General features: G+C 36.9%; 2 protein-coding genes across 2 annotated transcripts in view; one reads left to right on the forward strand and one right to left on the reverse strand.

The window, feature by feature from the left end:
- The window catches only part of LOC148942534 (uncharacterized), a 112,971-nt gene extending 104,471 nt beyond the window's left edge, over positions 1 to 8,500 (reverse strand). The window contains exon 1 of the mRNA XM_089102134.1: positions 8,444 to 8,500. The gene's annotated coding sequence lies outside the window, so the exon portion shown is untranslated. The remainder of the gene's footprint in view (positions 1 to 8,443) is intronic.
- LOC148942535 (uncharacterized protein B0403.1-like) lies at positions 4,914 to 5,354 on the forward strand. The gene has a single exon (XM_089102297.1). The coding sequence runs from the start codon at positions 4,914 to 4,916 to the stop codon at positions 5,352 to 5,354; it is 441 nt and encodes a 146-aa protein (XP_088958423.1).
- Positions 8,501 to 16,267: the final 7,767 nt, after the last annotated feature.

The following is a 16,267-nucleotide window of genomic DNA, read 5'->3' on the forward strand; positions in this document are numbered from 1 at the left end:
ATTCCCCCCCCCCTATATCCGTCAGGACAAGGGTTGTAAGTTATGCCCTTGGGGCATATAAAGTTTGGTCGTAGAAGCTTCAAAAAGGGCTCATTTAATTGGAAATTGAGACAACTAGAGCCTATTTTATTAGTTGAAAGTGATCAGAGAGCAAATGTCTTCCTCCATGCCTATCATTTCCCCAAACACTTCTAATCAAAATTCTGATATAGCCATTTTGTTAAGCCTATCAGAAAGGTTTCAACACTGTGTCTTTGAGGATGAGGAATTCCCCCAGTCCTCAGGGAATGGTTTGAAAGGTATGCCCTGGGTACATAGAGGTTTAATATAGAAAGTGTGGTCATATAAACTTCAAAAGGGGCTCATTGGATTGGTAATCAGACTCTCTAGTGCTCTTTTTAAGAGTGAAAGTGATCAGAGGGCAGCTACCCTCTCACACCTACACACACATCATATTGTCCTGAAATAGCTCTCAAATGGACCTTAAAGGACCTTAAAGCTCTCAAATGGATTAAGGTAAGGTAAGGTGAATATATCTAATAGAAATTTTGAGATAGCCATTCTATTCAAAATAGTCTAAATATCATATAACAAGGCTTTTGGGGTTGAAACAAACCCCAGAGATTAGGGGCAAGGGTTTTAAGTTACGCCCAGGGTTATTAACGGTTTTTATGGAAGGAATGGTTGTTTAACTTCAGAAAAGGCTCAGTCTTTTTCCCTGAAAAAGACTATGTCAATATAAAACGAACAGAAATTAATCAAAAAAACTTTTTTCACAAAATAATCTTTTCAAAAAAAAGTAAATAACTCCTTAAACTGAAAATGAACAAAAATAGAATTAAATAATGTACCAAGCATACAACTACTATAAATCAGTATCAATAAATAAACAAAACCCAAAACAAACAGAAATTAAAATAAGTCAAAGTCAAAACAAGCAGAAATTAATCTGAGTAGGGTTCTAAACCCTATGTTTTCTGAAAGCCAGAATATAATTTGTACTTTACTGAAAAAAGTTCTTTTCAATGTTTTCCCTTTCAATTTTAAGAAAACAGAAATTAATTAAGATTTTAAGGAATAAATATCAGCCTATGTATATTAACCGTCTAGGGCTAAATGGAAAGCAGGTTGTCCTTGTCTGGGGTGGGAGGACGTCCTAAAGAAAGATTTAAAGGAAATGGGAACTTAGTGGGAGGGTGTAAAAGGGAGGCTTAGAATAGATTGGGATGGATGAGGAGCATGTGTAGCTGTGTTAGCCTCAGGCAGCTTGGTGCTGTGGTGAGTAGTAGTAGTATATGTATGTTAAACTGAAGGTGCACATTTTTTCCGGTGAATTCAATTGAATTTTTTTCACTAATTTACAAATTATATTCTGGCTTTTAGAAAGCATGGGTTTTAAAACCCTCCTCAGATTAGTTTCTGCTCGTTTTGAGTTTGACTTTTTTTATTTTTGTTTGTTTTTGGTTTCATTTATTTATTGATGCTGATTTGTGGTAGTTATATGCTTGGTAGATTATTTGATTCTATTTTTGTTCATTTTTGGTTTAATAATAATAATAATAATAATATAATGCAAAAATGTACGCCAGAGCCTCTTACAAAACAGGAAAAAAAAAAAACAAAACAAAAATTTAGATAAATTTTCTAAAGTTACTGAAGTTGTACATACAACTCTCATATATCTTGTCAAACGAGTTCTTGAAAGAGCTGATGGAAGGTGCCAGAACGGTTTCTTTGGGTAGGGAGTTCCAGGTGTTGAAGACAACTTGGTTTCAAAAGGCCCATTTGCCTAAATCTTTGTAGAACCTTTCAGTTTTAAGCTATAAGGGATGACCATGTAGATGATTTTCATTAAAGACCAGCAGTGCTTCTCTGGGGACGTGGTCATAGCAGCCATGGCATAGCTTGTATAGCTCAATCATATCACCCCTTAGAAATCTGTATGAGAGTGCTGGTAGGTGAAGCAGATAAAGACGTCGTTTGTATGGGAGGTCTTTCAGACTTGGGGAGAACTTTGTCACTTGCCTTTGAACTGCTTCCAGTGCATCTATATCCTTGTTCAGGGATGGACAAACTGTGCAATGACTATATTTGAGAATTGGGCAGACTAGCGACTTGATGAGGGTTGCAAGCATTTCTATATCAAGACACTTGAATGTTCTCCTGATCAGCACTGATACCCATGTAGCCTGTTTTATGGTCAATTCATAGTGGTCTGAAAAGGTCAACTTGTGGTCAACCATGATACCCAAATCTCTTTCAACCGTGCTTTGAGAAAGTGGTGTGGGCCCAATACTGTATGATGCAGATGAACATTCAGCTCTGAGGGTCAAGTAGTGGCTTTTTGGGATATTAATTTCCATCAGCCAAGTCTTCATCCAGGCACTAATATGGTCAAAATCTTCTTGGAGTTTTGCAGAGTCTTCAGGTGACATGATCATATGATATAGCTTGGTGTCATCTGCGTACAGCAGAATTGTTGAGTCCATATCATCAATTAGGTTGTTTATATAAAGGTTGAACAGAAGGGGACCTAGGATAGACCCCTGTGGGACACCACTGATAACATCAAATTCTATTTGGCTTATCTGACCTTCTACAGCAATGACTTGCTTGCTCCCAGTTAGAAAGTTTGTTATCCAAGCAAGTATTTGCCCCCCATCCAGGCCATATTTTGCAAGCTTGAGAAGTAGATGCTTGTGGGGCACTTTGTCAAAAGCTTTCTGGAGATCCAGGTAGATCACATCTATTTCAAGTCCCTTATCAAGAGAGGTCTTCCAGTCCTCCACTGTGTAGAGCATCTGAATTTCTCCAGATTGTTTTTTAAGAAAACCAAACTGTTTATCAGTAAGAATTCATTTGCTTTTTAGATAGACAAGAATATGGTCTGATATTAGGCTATAGACTCAAGAATCTTGCAGGGAATACTAGTGAGACTGATCAGATAGTAATTTGCCAGAATCTCCCTTTTGCCAGATTTGAAGATAGGTGACATGACTGTTCTCTTCCAGACACTTGGCATTTTGCCTTTATCCAATGATTGCTGGAATATAATTATTAATAGACAAGCAGTTAAGTCAGCTGTCTCTCTTAGAACCCTTGGATGCAGTTTATCCAGCCCTAGGGATTTTGTTGTGTTTAAAGCCTTCAGTTTCTTGAGTACTAAAGATTCACTTATGCTGATACTAGAGATTGGCTTGTGATTGTTTGTGCTGCTGGTTGAGGGAATGGGTTCTTTAAGGTCTGGTTCTTGAGTAAACACTCTTGCAAATTACTTGCCAAGAAGGTCTGCTTTGCCCTTTGGGTCTTCTATGATGGTGTACAGCTGCTTGTCAAATGAAGGTGGAATTCCACCTCTATTCTTATGCTTTGAGTTGACATATCTCAAGAAGCATTTTGGATTTTTCTTCAGGCTATTGGCCAGTTCCCATTCCCTTTCATTTGCTTCAAAGTGGGTCGCTTTTCAAACTCTGTTCAAAACTTTTTGATAGCCAGCCCTTTTTGAGTCATCAGGAAGCTTATTTTTTAGTTTCAATTTCATTTTCTCCCAAGCTTCTTGTTTTTCTTTTATGAGGTTAGTTGTTTTGCTCAACAATGCTACCAGCAAGCAACATCTGATCAGTGGAATGTGTTGCCCTTCAGCTTCTTTTATGACTGACAGGAAAATGTCATAGAGTTTGTCAAATGAGTCTTGGTCCTTGAACATTTCTTCCCAATCAATATTTTGGAGGTCTTGTCTCATTGCTTGATAATTTCCCTTGTAGTAGTTGCACTTCAGGTGAGCTTGTGATTTCACTTGTGGTTTGGCTTTGATGTCAAATGCTATAATGGCATGATCAGATTTTCCAGCTGGTGCTAGCACTGCAATATTATCTATCATACTAATATCACTTACAAGGATGAGATCTAAGAGGCTTAATGGGGCTTTTTACTTTTTTTTGACAAACTTATTTTGTGCTAAAAGGTTTTTTGTTCAATATTCAGAAAGAGCAAACAAAAGGCATCAAGTGGTATGTTCAGCTAATTTATAGCTAAGTAATGGAATTGTCTATATTTACCAAATGCTTTTAGAACTAATCTATCTATTTTACTTTTACAGGGGGTTATAAAATCCTTTTCTACATTTGTGAAAATGGTAAAATTCTAGTGTAGCTACTTTTAGCTATCTTGGAAAGGGGTTAGGTTAGGAAAATAAACTTTCAGGGGTGGGTCTACAGAATAAAGTATGTTCAGGGAAGGTATTTTGAAGTACCTACTGCCACTCCTTCTCTCCCTAGAGGGCACTGACCTTTGATGACATGGGCACCCATATAGGGGGCAGGAGAGGGCTCCAGCTCCCCTGGTTGAATGAAGTGCCCTTTTTTTGTTTTTAGATTTCTATTATACAGCATTGGAAGTGCTGATTAGATCAGGTAAGCCCCCCCCCCCTAAAATTTGGCTTATGGGTGCCTATGTTTGATGACCTTTAAAAGTATTTGTGTCATAAAGGTGAAACCTAGCAAAATAGATCTTCTACTTAAAAAAAGTACAAGAAAAATGTTTTAAGCTTCATAACTTTGCTAAATCCCAATTGCTAAGGTTTCAAAGATCTGCAAATACATTTCCTAAATTTTGAAAAAAAAAAACAAAAAAAAACACTAATATGGTTAAAAATTCTACTCAAATAATAGGAATTGTATTTTCAGAAGTAAAACTAGAGAAAAAGAAACTAATAACTGAAAATTAAGGTAAAATGTCATTTTGTCAAAATTTCAATAGCCTTGGGATAGACCTGTTGGTATCTCAATGATCTAGTAGAAGGTATCAACTCTGAGATTCTACTGTATGCAGACAACACCAAGCTGTATAAAGTAATCAAAACAGCTGCCAATGCACAATCTCTGCAAGAAGACCTTGACAAGCTCAATAGTTGGATGTCCAACTGGCTGATAGAAATCAATATCAACAAAAGCCATAAGCTAACAATAGGGAAACCTACTATCCGCTGTGAGTATAGACTAGTAAACTTACCAATCACATCATGCCAGGAGGAGTGCAACTTGGGAGTAGTCATTGACAGCAACCTCAACTTCCAGGCCCACACAAACAGCATTATTGGGAAAGCAAATTGCATTGCAGGAGTTTTAAGGCGCAACTTCACTTTTGGAAATGATAAGACCCTTTGCCTTCTCTACAAAGCTTTGGTACAGCCAATCCTTGAATATGGTCATTGCACTACACGTCCCTTTTACAACAAAGACATCAAAGTTGTTGAAAAAGCTCAAAGACAAATAACAAAGTTCTGTCCAACTCTGAGAAACTTACCTTACAAAGATAGGCTCTGCACGCTGAAACTTCCTTCACTAGCTTATTGACTGCACCAAGGAGACCTCATTGAGGTATACAAGTTTTGCTACACCGGCTACAAAAACATCCAGGCTACCAATTTTCTCTGTATCAGCCACACAAATCTTTGTGGTCACAACCTCAAGCTTCAACAGGAAAGGTTCCAAAAAGACTAACGGCTGGGAGTTCAAGAACCGAGTAACACAGTCCTAGAACAAGCTCCACTTTGAAGTCACCAATGCCAGCTCATTAAACTTGTTCAAGCAGGAACTGGACAAATACTACAGTGAAAGTGCCTACAATTTTTTTCAATTGAAAAGGTTTTTGTAGAGGCCCTGTGGCCTATTTGTTTTGCATTATATTATTATTATTATCATTTGATGCCTTTTTTATGCTCTTTCATAATTTAATAATTGCTTCTGGTGCAAATTACATCTTGAGCCCTTTAAGGGGACCCAAAGGTATCTTAGGCTATATGTATTATGAAAGAGCATAAAAAAGCATCAAATGAAGTTTTCACATTCATCCTAGCTAAATTATATGGCCCACTGCAAATTTACCATGAACTTTATCCCCCCCCCCCCCATCCCCCTAGTGTGCAAATATATACCCTGAATTGAGAATGGCTAATTTGACAGTGTATATATATACAAATCTTTGAATTAACCAACCAACCAACCAGTATTTCAAGCCTAGGAGTCCAGCTGGACACAAGAAAACATATTAAGAAAACAATTCTTACTCCACAATATGCAGAATAATCCTAGTTAACACATTTTGCAGGGGGAGAGCCTTTATCTTCCCTTCTTTCCCTGTTTTTCCAGTTTTTCTAAGAAATTCATGAATTTCTTAGAACCTATATATTCACAGAATATACACCCCCTAATGTGCCAATATACACCTAGACTTGTATCCTCAATCTAAATAGAACATTCATTTGCATCAAAAATGAACTTTACTCCCATATTAGCTATGTGGTGGATGTCCCCTGAATTGTCAACAGCAAAGTTTCAAATCATAAACTTCAGCACTATTTTTGTTGATGGTATTTGAAAAACTTGAAATAGTAGGAAAACAGTTTGAATTGAAAATCAAGTATTTTGCAGGTTAGGTTACAACTTCTTTGTGTGGTTAAAAAAAAATGAAATACCTTTGGCCCCTTTAAGGGCTCAAGATGCAATTTGCACCAGGAGTGATTATTGTGTTATGAAAGAGCATAAAAAAGACATCAAATGATGTTTTCACTTTCATCCTAGCTAAATTAAAGGGCCACTTAGAAATGTACCAACCTGTCAAATAGGCAAATTTTTAAGACTTAGAAATCAGGGTAAATATTTGCCAAATCATATTATTGAGTTACAACTAAAGTCAAAAAACCACTTGATGCCCTTTTTTATGCTCTTTACAAATATAATAGTCATTTTTGTCAGAAATGAATTATAGCCCCCACCTCTATATATAGGGCCTACCAATTCAGGGTATATATTTGCACATTGGGGGGGGAGGGGGGGTGGTGGAGGGGGAGTTTACACTGAACTCTAAGGTACATCAGAAACAAAATTACACCCACCCAACTAATATGCACATATATAACCTGAATTTGTATATATAGGGATGGGGGCTAAAACTCATTTCCAACAAAATGATCATTATATTTGTAAAGAGCATAAAAAAGGGCATCAAGTGGTATATTCACTTTAATTGTAACTCAATAATATGATTTGGTATATATTTACTGAAATCAGAAGAGGGCTAACATGAAAGCTTGGAAACACCTTCCCAGACTATGATTTTTATCCTAGATTCATTACTGAAAGTTTCATTTTCCTAACCATACCCCTTTCCAAGATAGCAAAAAGTAGCTAAGCTAGAATTTTATTAATACATTTCCTAAATTTTGAAAAAAAACATTGATATGGCTTAAAATTCTAGGCCTATTAAATAAACTGGAATTGTATTTTCAGAACTAAAGCCAGAGAAAAAGAAACTGATAACTGAAAATTAAGGTTGTTTTGTCAAAATTTCAATAGGTCATATAGGCAAATTTTATGACCCTCTAGAGGGAGAAGGAGTGGAGGTAGGTACTTTAAAATACCTTGATGGGACATAGGCTACTTTACCTAACCCCTTTCCTAAATATCCAAAAGTAGAATTTTACCAAACAAACTTTTATTAATAATATTAGAACCTTTTATTAATTTGATGCAAGCTTACATGCAAGTTAACCCTAGCCTAGGTTCATTACTGAAAGAGGGTTAACATGAAAGCTTGGAAATACCTCCCCAGACTATGGTTTTGACCCTAGATTCATTATTGAAAGTTTTATTTCCCAAACTATACCCCTTTCCAAGATAACAAAAAGTAGCTAAACTAGAATCTTACTCTGAAAATTGATAAAACTGGGTAATTTTTATATAGGCCTATTTAAACAAAAATCTACCAAATCATATTATTGAGTTAGGAGTAAAGTGAATACACCATTTGATGCTCTTTTTTATGCTGATTAAAAATATAATAATCATTTCTATTGGAAATGAATTTCAGCCCCCCCCCCCTATATATGCCAATTCAGGGTTAGGTTATAGAAATATATACCCTGAATTGGCATATATAGGGGGGGGGGGCTGAAATTCATTTCCAATAGAAATGATTACTATATTCATAATCTGCATAAAAAAAAGGCATCAAGTGGTATATTCACTTTATGCATAAGTCAATAATATGATTTGGTAGAAATTTACCAAAAATTCTATTGGGTCATAATACGCCTATTTTTTCTAAATTTGTAAATATTTAAAAGGCTTGGTAATTTTGCAACAGGGGAAAGAAAGAAAATCACTGGAAAAGACATTCCTTTGACCAACAATACTAAAAAATCGTTGGTATTCCTTTGGGTATTATACACTTCTAAGGACCTTTCAATTGAAAAAAAATGTAGGTAATCTTGGATCTAGGAAACATCACTGATGGCTGTAAGATAATATAAGCCTTGAAAAGGAGGGTTTTTAATATAGAACCCTATGTCTGCCAGACCTGCAAAGAAAACAGCTACAATGTATCGCATAAGAAGAACTTACACTCTACTTAAAAATTAATAAAAAGTAGTGTTAGACAATACCTAATTCTCAATTTAATGCATCCTAATTTAAAATTGTAAATAACAAATTTGTCAAAAATAAATCTTTTCTTCTTAATGCAGCGTAGTCATGCATTACAATGATTCGCCCTAGGACCAGGGCTTTTGAGAACAAAAAGCCAAATTACCAATCACAAACATCACCAGATAAAATTAAAAAAAAAGTTTTTACAAATCTTCTAAATGAAAAATTTTCAATTTTCCTCTTCCCCCAGGAGAAAAAGCAATATTTGATCTTCTTCCTATAAGGCTTTAGATGCATTTTAGCTCATGAAAAGACACCGTATTCGCACAGGATTCTGACTGATGGATAATTCTTCTGGGCTTGGTCTGTTTTGACGGGCATTTTCAGGCTGAAAAATCTCTTCCTAGCTGATTAAACTACTATGGGCTGCCTCTTCATAGCAGCATAATATTTGTAGGCAAGAATATATAATGAATTGGAGGTAATAGGTTTGAGGTAGTGCGTGCAGGATTTCGAAAATCGTAGGGAGCGCAATCACGCTGCCTAAGTAAAGAACGATATTGATACAATGTTTTGCTTATTTTTTCTTTTCTTTAGACCAGGGCACTTCATATTGAAGGATTTGTCGTAGAAACTTTGAAAAGGGCTCATTCGATTGGAAATTGTTGTTGCTTGTGCCCTTTTTAATAGTCGAAAGTGATTGGTAGGCAACTAACACCCGTTCCGCGTTCACTATTTCCCGAAACACATCCAATCAAATTTTGGGATAGCCATTTTGTTCAGCGTAGTTGATTTCCAGAAAAATATATGTTTTGATGTGGACACTCCGCCAAATCCCTCAGGGCAAGGGCTTTAAGTTATGACCTGGGGGCATATAAGATTTTTACAGAAATTGTTGTCGTAAAAACTTCAAAAAAGGTTCATTCAATTGGGAATTCGAAGGGCTAGTACCCTTTTTAAGAGTCAAAAGTGGTTGGAGGGCAAATGACTCCTCTTTCATGCCCACCTTTTCCCCAAACACGTCCGATCTAAATTTTGAGATAGCCATTTTGTTCACGTAGTTAAAAGTACTGGAAATTAGGTCTTTGAGGATGACAACCACTCGGAAAGCAACTAACACCCCTTTCACACCCACTATTACCCCAAACACATCCAATCAAAATTTTGAGATTTCCATTTTGTTCCACGCAGTTTAAAGTTCAGGAGATTATACATTTTAGCAGGACACTCCCCCAACAGTTTTCAGGGCAAGGGTTATAAGTTATGCCCTGGTGGTATATAAGTTTTTATTGAAATCTTTGTCGCAGAAACTTCAAAAAGGGCTCATTCGATTGGAAACTCAAAGGTCTAGTGCCCTTTTTAATAGTCAAAAGTGATTCGAGGTCAACTAACCCCCCTCTCATGCCCACCTTTTCCCCAAACACATCCAATCAAAATTTTTAGATAGCCATTTTATTCAGCGTAGTTGATTTCCAGATAGAAATTATGTTTTTAAGAGGACATTCCCCCACAGCCCTCAAAGCAAGGGTTATAAGTTATGCCCTGGGTGCATACACGGTTTTTATAGGATGCGTTGTCATAGAAACTTCAAAAAGGGCTCATTCGATAGGAAATTGAAAGGGCTAGTGCCTTTTTTTATAGTCGATAGTGATTTGAGGGCAACTAACCCCCCTCTCACGCTCACTTTTCCCCAAACACATCCAATCAAATTTTGAGATCGCCATTTTATTTCACGCAGTTTAAAGTTCAGGAAATCATACCTTTGAACAGGACAATCCCCCCACAGCCTTCAGGGCAAGGGTTATAAGTTACACCCTGGGGGCATATAAGTTTGTATTGAAATCTTTGTCCTCGAAACTTGAAAAAGAGCTCTTTCGATTGGAAATTCAAAGGGCTAGTGCCCTTTTTAATAGTCGAAAGTCATTTGAGGGCAACTAACCCCCCTCTCACGCTCTCCTTTTCCCCAAACACATCCAATCAACATTTTTAGATAGCCGTCTTATTCAACGTAGGTGAAAGATTTGGAAATTAGCTCTTTAAGGATGACAACCCCTCCCCCCACAAACCTCAGAGCAAAGGTTGTAAGTTATGCCCTGGGGGCATGTAATTTTATTATAGAAAGCGATGTTGTGAAAACATCAAAAAGGTATCCTTCAATTGGAAATTGAAAGGACTAGACTTACCCCCCCCCTCCCCCTCACGCCCACCATTTCCCCAAAAACATCCAATCAAAATTTTGAGATATCAATTTTGTTCAACGTAGTCGAAAGTTCTGGAAATTAGGTGTTTTAGAATGATAACACCCCCCAGAGCCCTCAGTGTAAGGGTTGTAAGTTATGCCCAGGGGGCATATAAGGTTTATATAGAAATTTGTTGTAGAAAGGAGTTGTAAACATAATTTGGAATTTACTCAAAAAAATACAAAAGAATGTGCATTGTCAGTTTAATATACACATACTGATATTTAGTAATCAGAATGTTAATATTATTTAATATTATTATAATATTATTTAATATTATATTATTTCATTTATTAAGGTTATAAAAGTAAAAACAATTATATTTTTTTCAGTAAAGTGCAAATTATGTTCTGGCCTTGGGAAGGCATAGGGGTTTTGAGCACTACTCACGTTAATTTTTGCTAGTTTTGAATTTAACTCGGTTATTTATTGTAATTTCTGTTCGTTTTGGGTTTCATCTATTTATCGATGCTGATTTGCGGTAGTTTAACGCTTGGTAGATTATTTGATTTTATTTTTGCTCATTTTTTGTTTAAAGGAGTTCTTCACTTTTCTTTAAAAAACTTATTTTGTGGAAAAAGTTTTTTAAATTAATTATCAGTAAAATCGGTGGGAGTAGTGAAGATGTTAAAAGGAGAACAGCCATGGCTCAGGGTGTTTCTTTACGGTTGAAAAAAGGTTTGGAAGATAAATCTGCAAATGAAGATAAGAATATTGGAGGCTACAGCAATGACAGTGGTCAAATATGGTTCTGAAGAATGAGCACTCCGAAAAACGAATGAAGACTTTCTAGATATTTTACAGAGAAATTGCCTACGGATTGCTCTGGGTACCGAACTGACTGACAGTATTTTAAATAGCAGGCTTTGCAAAAATTACGGCTCAATCCTGCTTTCGTGGGCTATAATGAGAGAAAAGTTGAGGTAGCTTGGGTACTTTCTGTGGATGAATGATGACAGATTTACGAAGATTGTCCTTTTTGCCAACTGTCAAGGGCTAAACTGAAAACAGGTCATCCGCGGTTAGGGTGGGGGGATGTCATAAAGAAAGATTTAAGGAATATTCGAACTTCGAGGCGGTTGTGAAGAGGGAGACTTTGAATAGATTGGGCTGGAGGAGGAGCGTGCGTTACTGTATTGGCCTCAGGTGGCTTGGTGCTGTGGCAAATTGTTAGTAGTAGTAGTAGTATAAAAGTACTTTTTAATTTAAAGCATAGCGGCGGTCCATTCTCTACTGCTTGCAATTTTATTTATGCCAATAGAAGCAGGATATTTTGCTTACAAGAGATATTGCTAAAGATATGTCAAATTCATCTATTAGGCAGAAAATGAGCAAATTAAACCCCCAAGTGTGAAACCGCTTGTGCATAAGGCTAAATATCATAACTTTAGACTTAAAGGCTTATGGTTATATGGGAGGAGCCGTAGTCAAAATCCTGTCAGTATTAATTTCTGTTCGTTTTAAGTTTGACTTGGGTATTAATTTTAATTTCTACTCTTTTTAGGATTTATTCATCTACACAAGTATTTGTACACAAAAGTATCTTCATAAAAATCACACCTTTATGTTTGATATGATTATTCATTTTAATATCTGTTCATTTTGGGTTCATTTGTTCAGTGATAACAATTTCTATTAGTTTTAAGTTTATACTATTATAGGACTCTATCACTGTTTGTTTTAATTCTCAATATGGATCTATACTTTCCTTTGAAAAAAATTCTTTGTCAGAAAGTTATTAAAACTAATTTTTGTTTTTGGTCACATTTTCGCCTTGAGAATTAAAACATTGGAAACTAGTTTAAAATCTTAAGTTGTCTAGGAGATCTGAGCATTGCTTTTGCTTATATACAATATAATTTATTGCATAAATTACACTCAACTTGAAATCAAGTTTTGGACGGTATTAAACTAAGCGTTTGAATCAACAGGAATCATAGGTAGCGCAATAGCACAGCCTATCTAAAGAGTGATGTGGACACAATGTATTATTTCTTTTTTTGTTTTTTCTTTTTATACCAGGGCACTCCGCATAAGATTTGTCAAAGAAAATCTGAAAGGGACTTACTCAAATGGAAATTTAAAGAGCTAGCCCCTTTTTAATAGTTAAAAGTTATTGGAGGACAACCAGCCACCCCCACCCATGGTTTCCCCAAACACATCTTATTGAACTTTTGAAATAAACATTTTGTTCAGCGTAGTTGAAGGCTAGGAAGTTATGTCTTTGAGGATGACCCCCCCCCACCCACAGCCCCTAGGACAAGGTTTATTAGCTATGCCATTGGGAAATGTAAGGTTTTTATAGAAAGGGTGGTCATGTAAACCTCAGAGGGGGCACATCGGATTGGTAATCAGGATTTTTAGTGCCCTTTTTAAGAGTCAGTGTGATCAGAGAGTCACTACCCTTAATCCCCCCCCCCAGTCTAAACGTCAAAATTTCCCAAAAAACATCTCATAGAAATTTTGAGATAGCCATTTGTTCATAAACTAGTCCAAAGATCGAAGGTATCGCAACTGCAGTGTCTAAGAAAAGAGCGATATGGGCGCAATTTTTTTTAAATTTTTATAGACCAGGGTAACTTGTATAGAAACCGTTGTCATAAAAACTTCAAAAGGGGCTCATTCGATTAGAAATTGGTTGTTCTATTGCCCTTTCTAATAGTCACAAGTGATTGGGGAGCAACCAGCCTACCCGAAGCCCATCATTTTCCCAAATATATCTAATAAAAATTTTGCCCCACTGCGAGTCTTCTTTTCCCAAAATGTATCCGATAGAAATTTAGAGCTAGCCATTTTGTTCAAAATAATCTAAAGATCATATAAAAAACAATCAGGGTTGAAATAGCCCTCAGAACCTGGGGACAAGGGTTTTAAGTTATGCCGAAAAGCCATATAAATTTTATATGGAATGGATGGTCGTATACACCTTGGACAGGGCTCATTTCATTATAAATTAGAATGGCTTGTGCCCTTTTTAAAAGTCGAAAGTGATTGAAAAGCAACTAATACCCCTTCCACGCCTACCATTTCCCCAAACACATCCAATCAAGATTTTGAGTATTTTCTTCAACGTAGTTGAAAGATATGGAAATTATGTCTTTGAGGAGGAAAATCCCCCCCACCCCACCCCAGTCCTCAGGGCAAGGGATGTAATTTATGCCCTGGGAGCACATAAGGTTTTTATTGAAAGCGTCGTCGTAGAAACCTCAGAAAGGGCTCATTCAATTGGAAATTCAAAGGTCTAGTGCCCTTTTTAATAGTCAAAAGTGATTGGAGAGCAACTAATCCCCCTCTCACACCCACCATTGCCCAAAACATATCCAATCAAAAATTTGAGATAGCCATTTTGTTCAACGTAGTTGTAATTTCTGGAACTTATGTCATTGAGGATGAAAAACTCCCCACAGCCCTCAAGGCGAGGGTTGTAAGTTATGCCCTGGAGGCATATAAGGTTTTTATAGAAAAAGTTGTCGTAAAAATTTCAAAAAGGGCTCATTAAATTGGAAATTGAGATGCCTAGTGCCCTTTTTAATTGTTGAAAGTGATTGAAGGGCAGCTAATCCCTTTCTCACGACCACCATATCCCCAAACACATACAATCAAAATTGTGAGATATCCATTTTGTTCAACGCAGTTGAAGGTTTTAGAAATTAGGTCTTTGAGGATGATAACCCCCTCTGAGTTCTCAAGGCAAGGGTTGTAAGTTATACCCTGGGGGCATATAAGGTTTTTATAGAAAGCGTTGTCGTAGAAACTTCAAAAAGGGCTCATTTGATTGGATATTGAAAGTGCTAGTGCCCTTATTAATAGTTGAAAGTAATTGGGGGGCCGCTGACCCCCCCCCCCCCCTCTCAGGCCCACCATTTTTCCAAACACATCCAATCATAATTTTGAGACAGCCATTGTGTTTAAAGTATTTGAAAATTCTTGAAATTATGTCTTTGAGGAGGACATTTCCCCCAGTCCCCAGGGCAAGGATTGTAATTTATGCCCTGGGGGCACATAAGGTTTTTATCGAAAGTGTCTTCGCACAAACTTCAAAAATGGCTCATTGACTTGGAAATTGAAAGGGCTAGTGTCCTTTTTAATAATTGAAAGTCATTAGAGGGCATCTAATCCCCCTTTCACGCCCACCATTTCCCCAAACACATCCAATCGAACTTTTGAGAAAGCAATTTTTTCAACGTAGTTGAGAATTAAAGAAATTAGGATTTTATAGAACGTGTTGTCGTAGAAACTTCAAAAAGGCCTCATTCGATTGAAAATTGCAAGGGCTAGTGCCCCTTTTAATAGTCGAAAGTGATTTGAGGACAACTAGCCCCCCTCTCACGCCCACCATTTCCCCAAGCACAAGCAATCAAAATTTTGAGATATTCATTTTGTTCAATGTAGTTGAAAGTTTTGGAAATTAGGTCTTTGAGGATGATAACCCCCCCCCCCCCCTCACCCAAACACCTCAGGGCAAGGGTTTAAGTTATCCCCTTGGAGTATATAAGGTTCTCATAAGGTCCATACTGGAGGGCAACGTCAACCATTTCCCAAAACATGTCAAATGAAAATTTTGAGATAGCAATTTTGTTCAACGTAGTTAAAAAATTCAAGAAATTAGGTGATTGAGGATGACAAACCCTCCACAGCCCTTAAGGTGGGGTTAGCCCTTAAGGGTTGTAAGTTATAACCGGGGGGCATATAAGGCTCTTATAGAAAGTGTTGTCGTAAAAGTTTCAAAAGGCTCATTCAACTGGAAATTAAAATGGCTAGTGCCCTTTTTAATAGTCGAAAGTGATTGGAGGGCAACTTATCACCCTCTCATGCCCACCATTTCCCCAAACACATACAATAAAAATTGTTAGATATCCATTTTGTTCAACGTATTTGAAAGTTCTGAAAATTGTATCTTTGAGGAAAACAAACCCCCCACACCCCTCAGGGCACCGGTAGTAAGTTATGCCCTTGGAGCATGAAAGTTTTTTTTTATAGAAAGCGTTGTTGTAGAAAATTCAAAAAAGCTCATTTAATTGGAAATTGAAAGGGCTATTGTCCTTTTTAATAGTCTAAAGTGAGTGGGGGGCAACTAGCCCCCCTCTCAGGCCTATATGTTTTTTTTTATAGAAAGCGCTTTCTATAAGGTTCTTATAGAAAACGTTGTCGTTTTAACTTCAAAAAGGGCTCATTTGATTGGAAATTGAAAGGGCTAATGCCTTTTTCAATAGTCGTAAGTGATTGGAGGGCAGCTAACCCCCGCCTCACGCCCACCATTTTCCCCAACACATCATATCATAATTCTAAGACAGCCATTTTGTTCAACGTAGTTGAAAAACTGAAAATTATGTCTTTAGGATGATAATTCCCCCACACCCCTCAGGGCAAGGGCTGTAAGTTATGCGATTGAGGCATAAATGGTTTTTATAGAAAGCGTTGTCGTAAGAACTTCAAAAAAGGCTCATTCAATTGGAAATTGAAAGGGCTATTGTCATTTTTAATAGTCAAAGGTGATTGGAGGGCAACCAACCCCCCTCTAATGCCCACCATTTCCCCAAACACATGCAATCAAAATATTTTGATATCCTTTTTGTTCAATGCAGTTGAAAGTTTTGCAAA

Source organism: Artemia sp. Qi Xiang Cuo, chromosome 16 (assembly GCF_049724085.1).
Source record: "Artemia sp. Qi Xiang Cuo chromosome 16, ASM4972408v1, whole genome shotgun sequence".
Taxonomy (NCBI): Eukaryota; Metazoa; Arthropoda; class Branchiopoda; order Anostraca; family Artemiidae; genus Artemia; species Artemia sp. Qi Xiang Cuo.

Excerpts from the sequence above, each read along its gene's own strand:
- LOC148942535 (XM_089102297.1), top strand. The coding sequence starts at position 4,914 with ATGTCCAACTGGCTGATAGAAATCAATATCAACAAAAGCCATAAGCTA.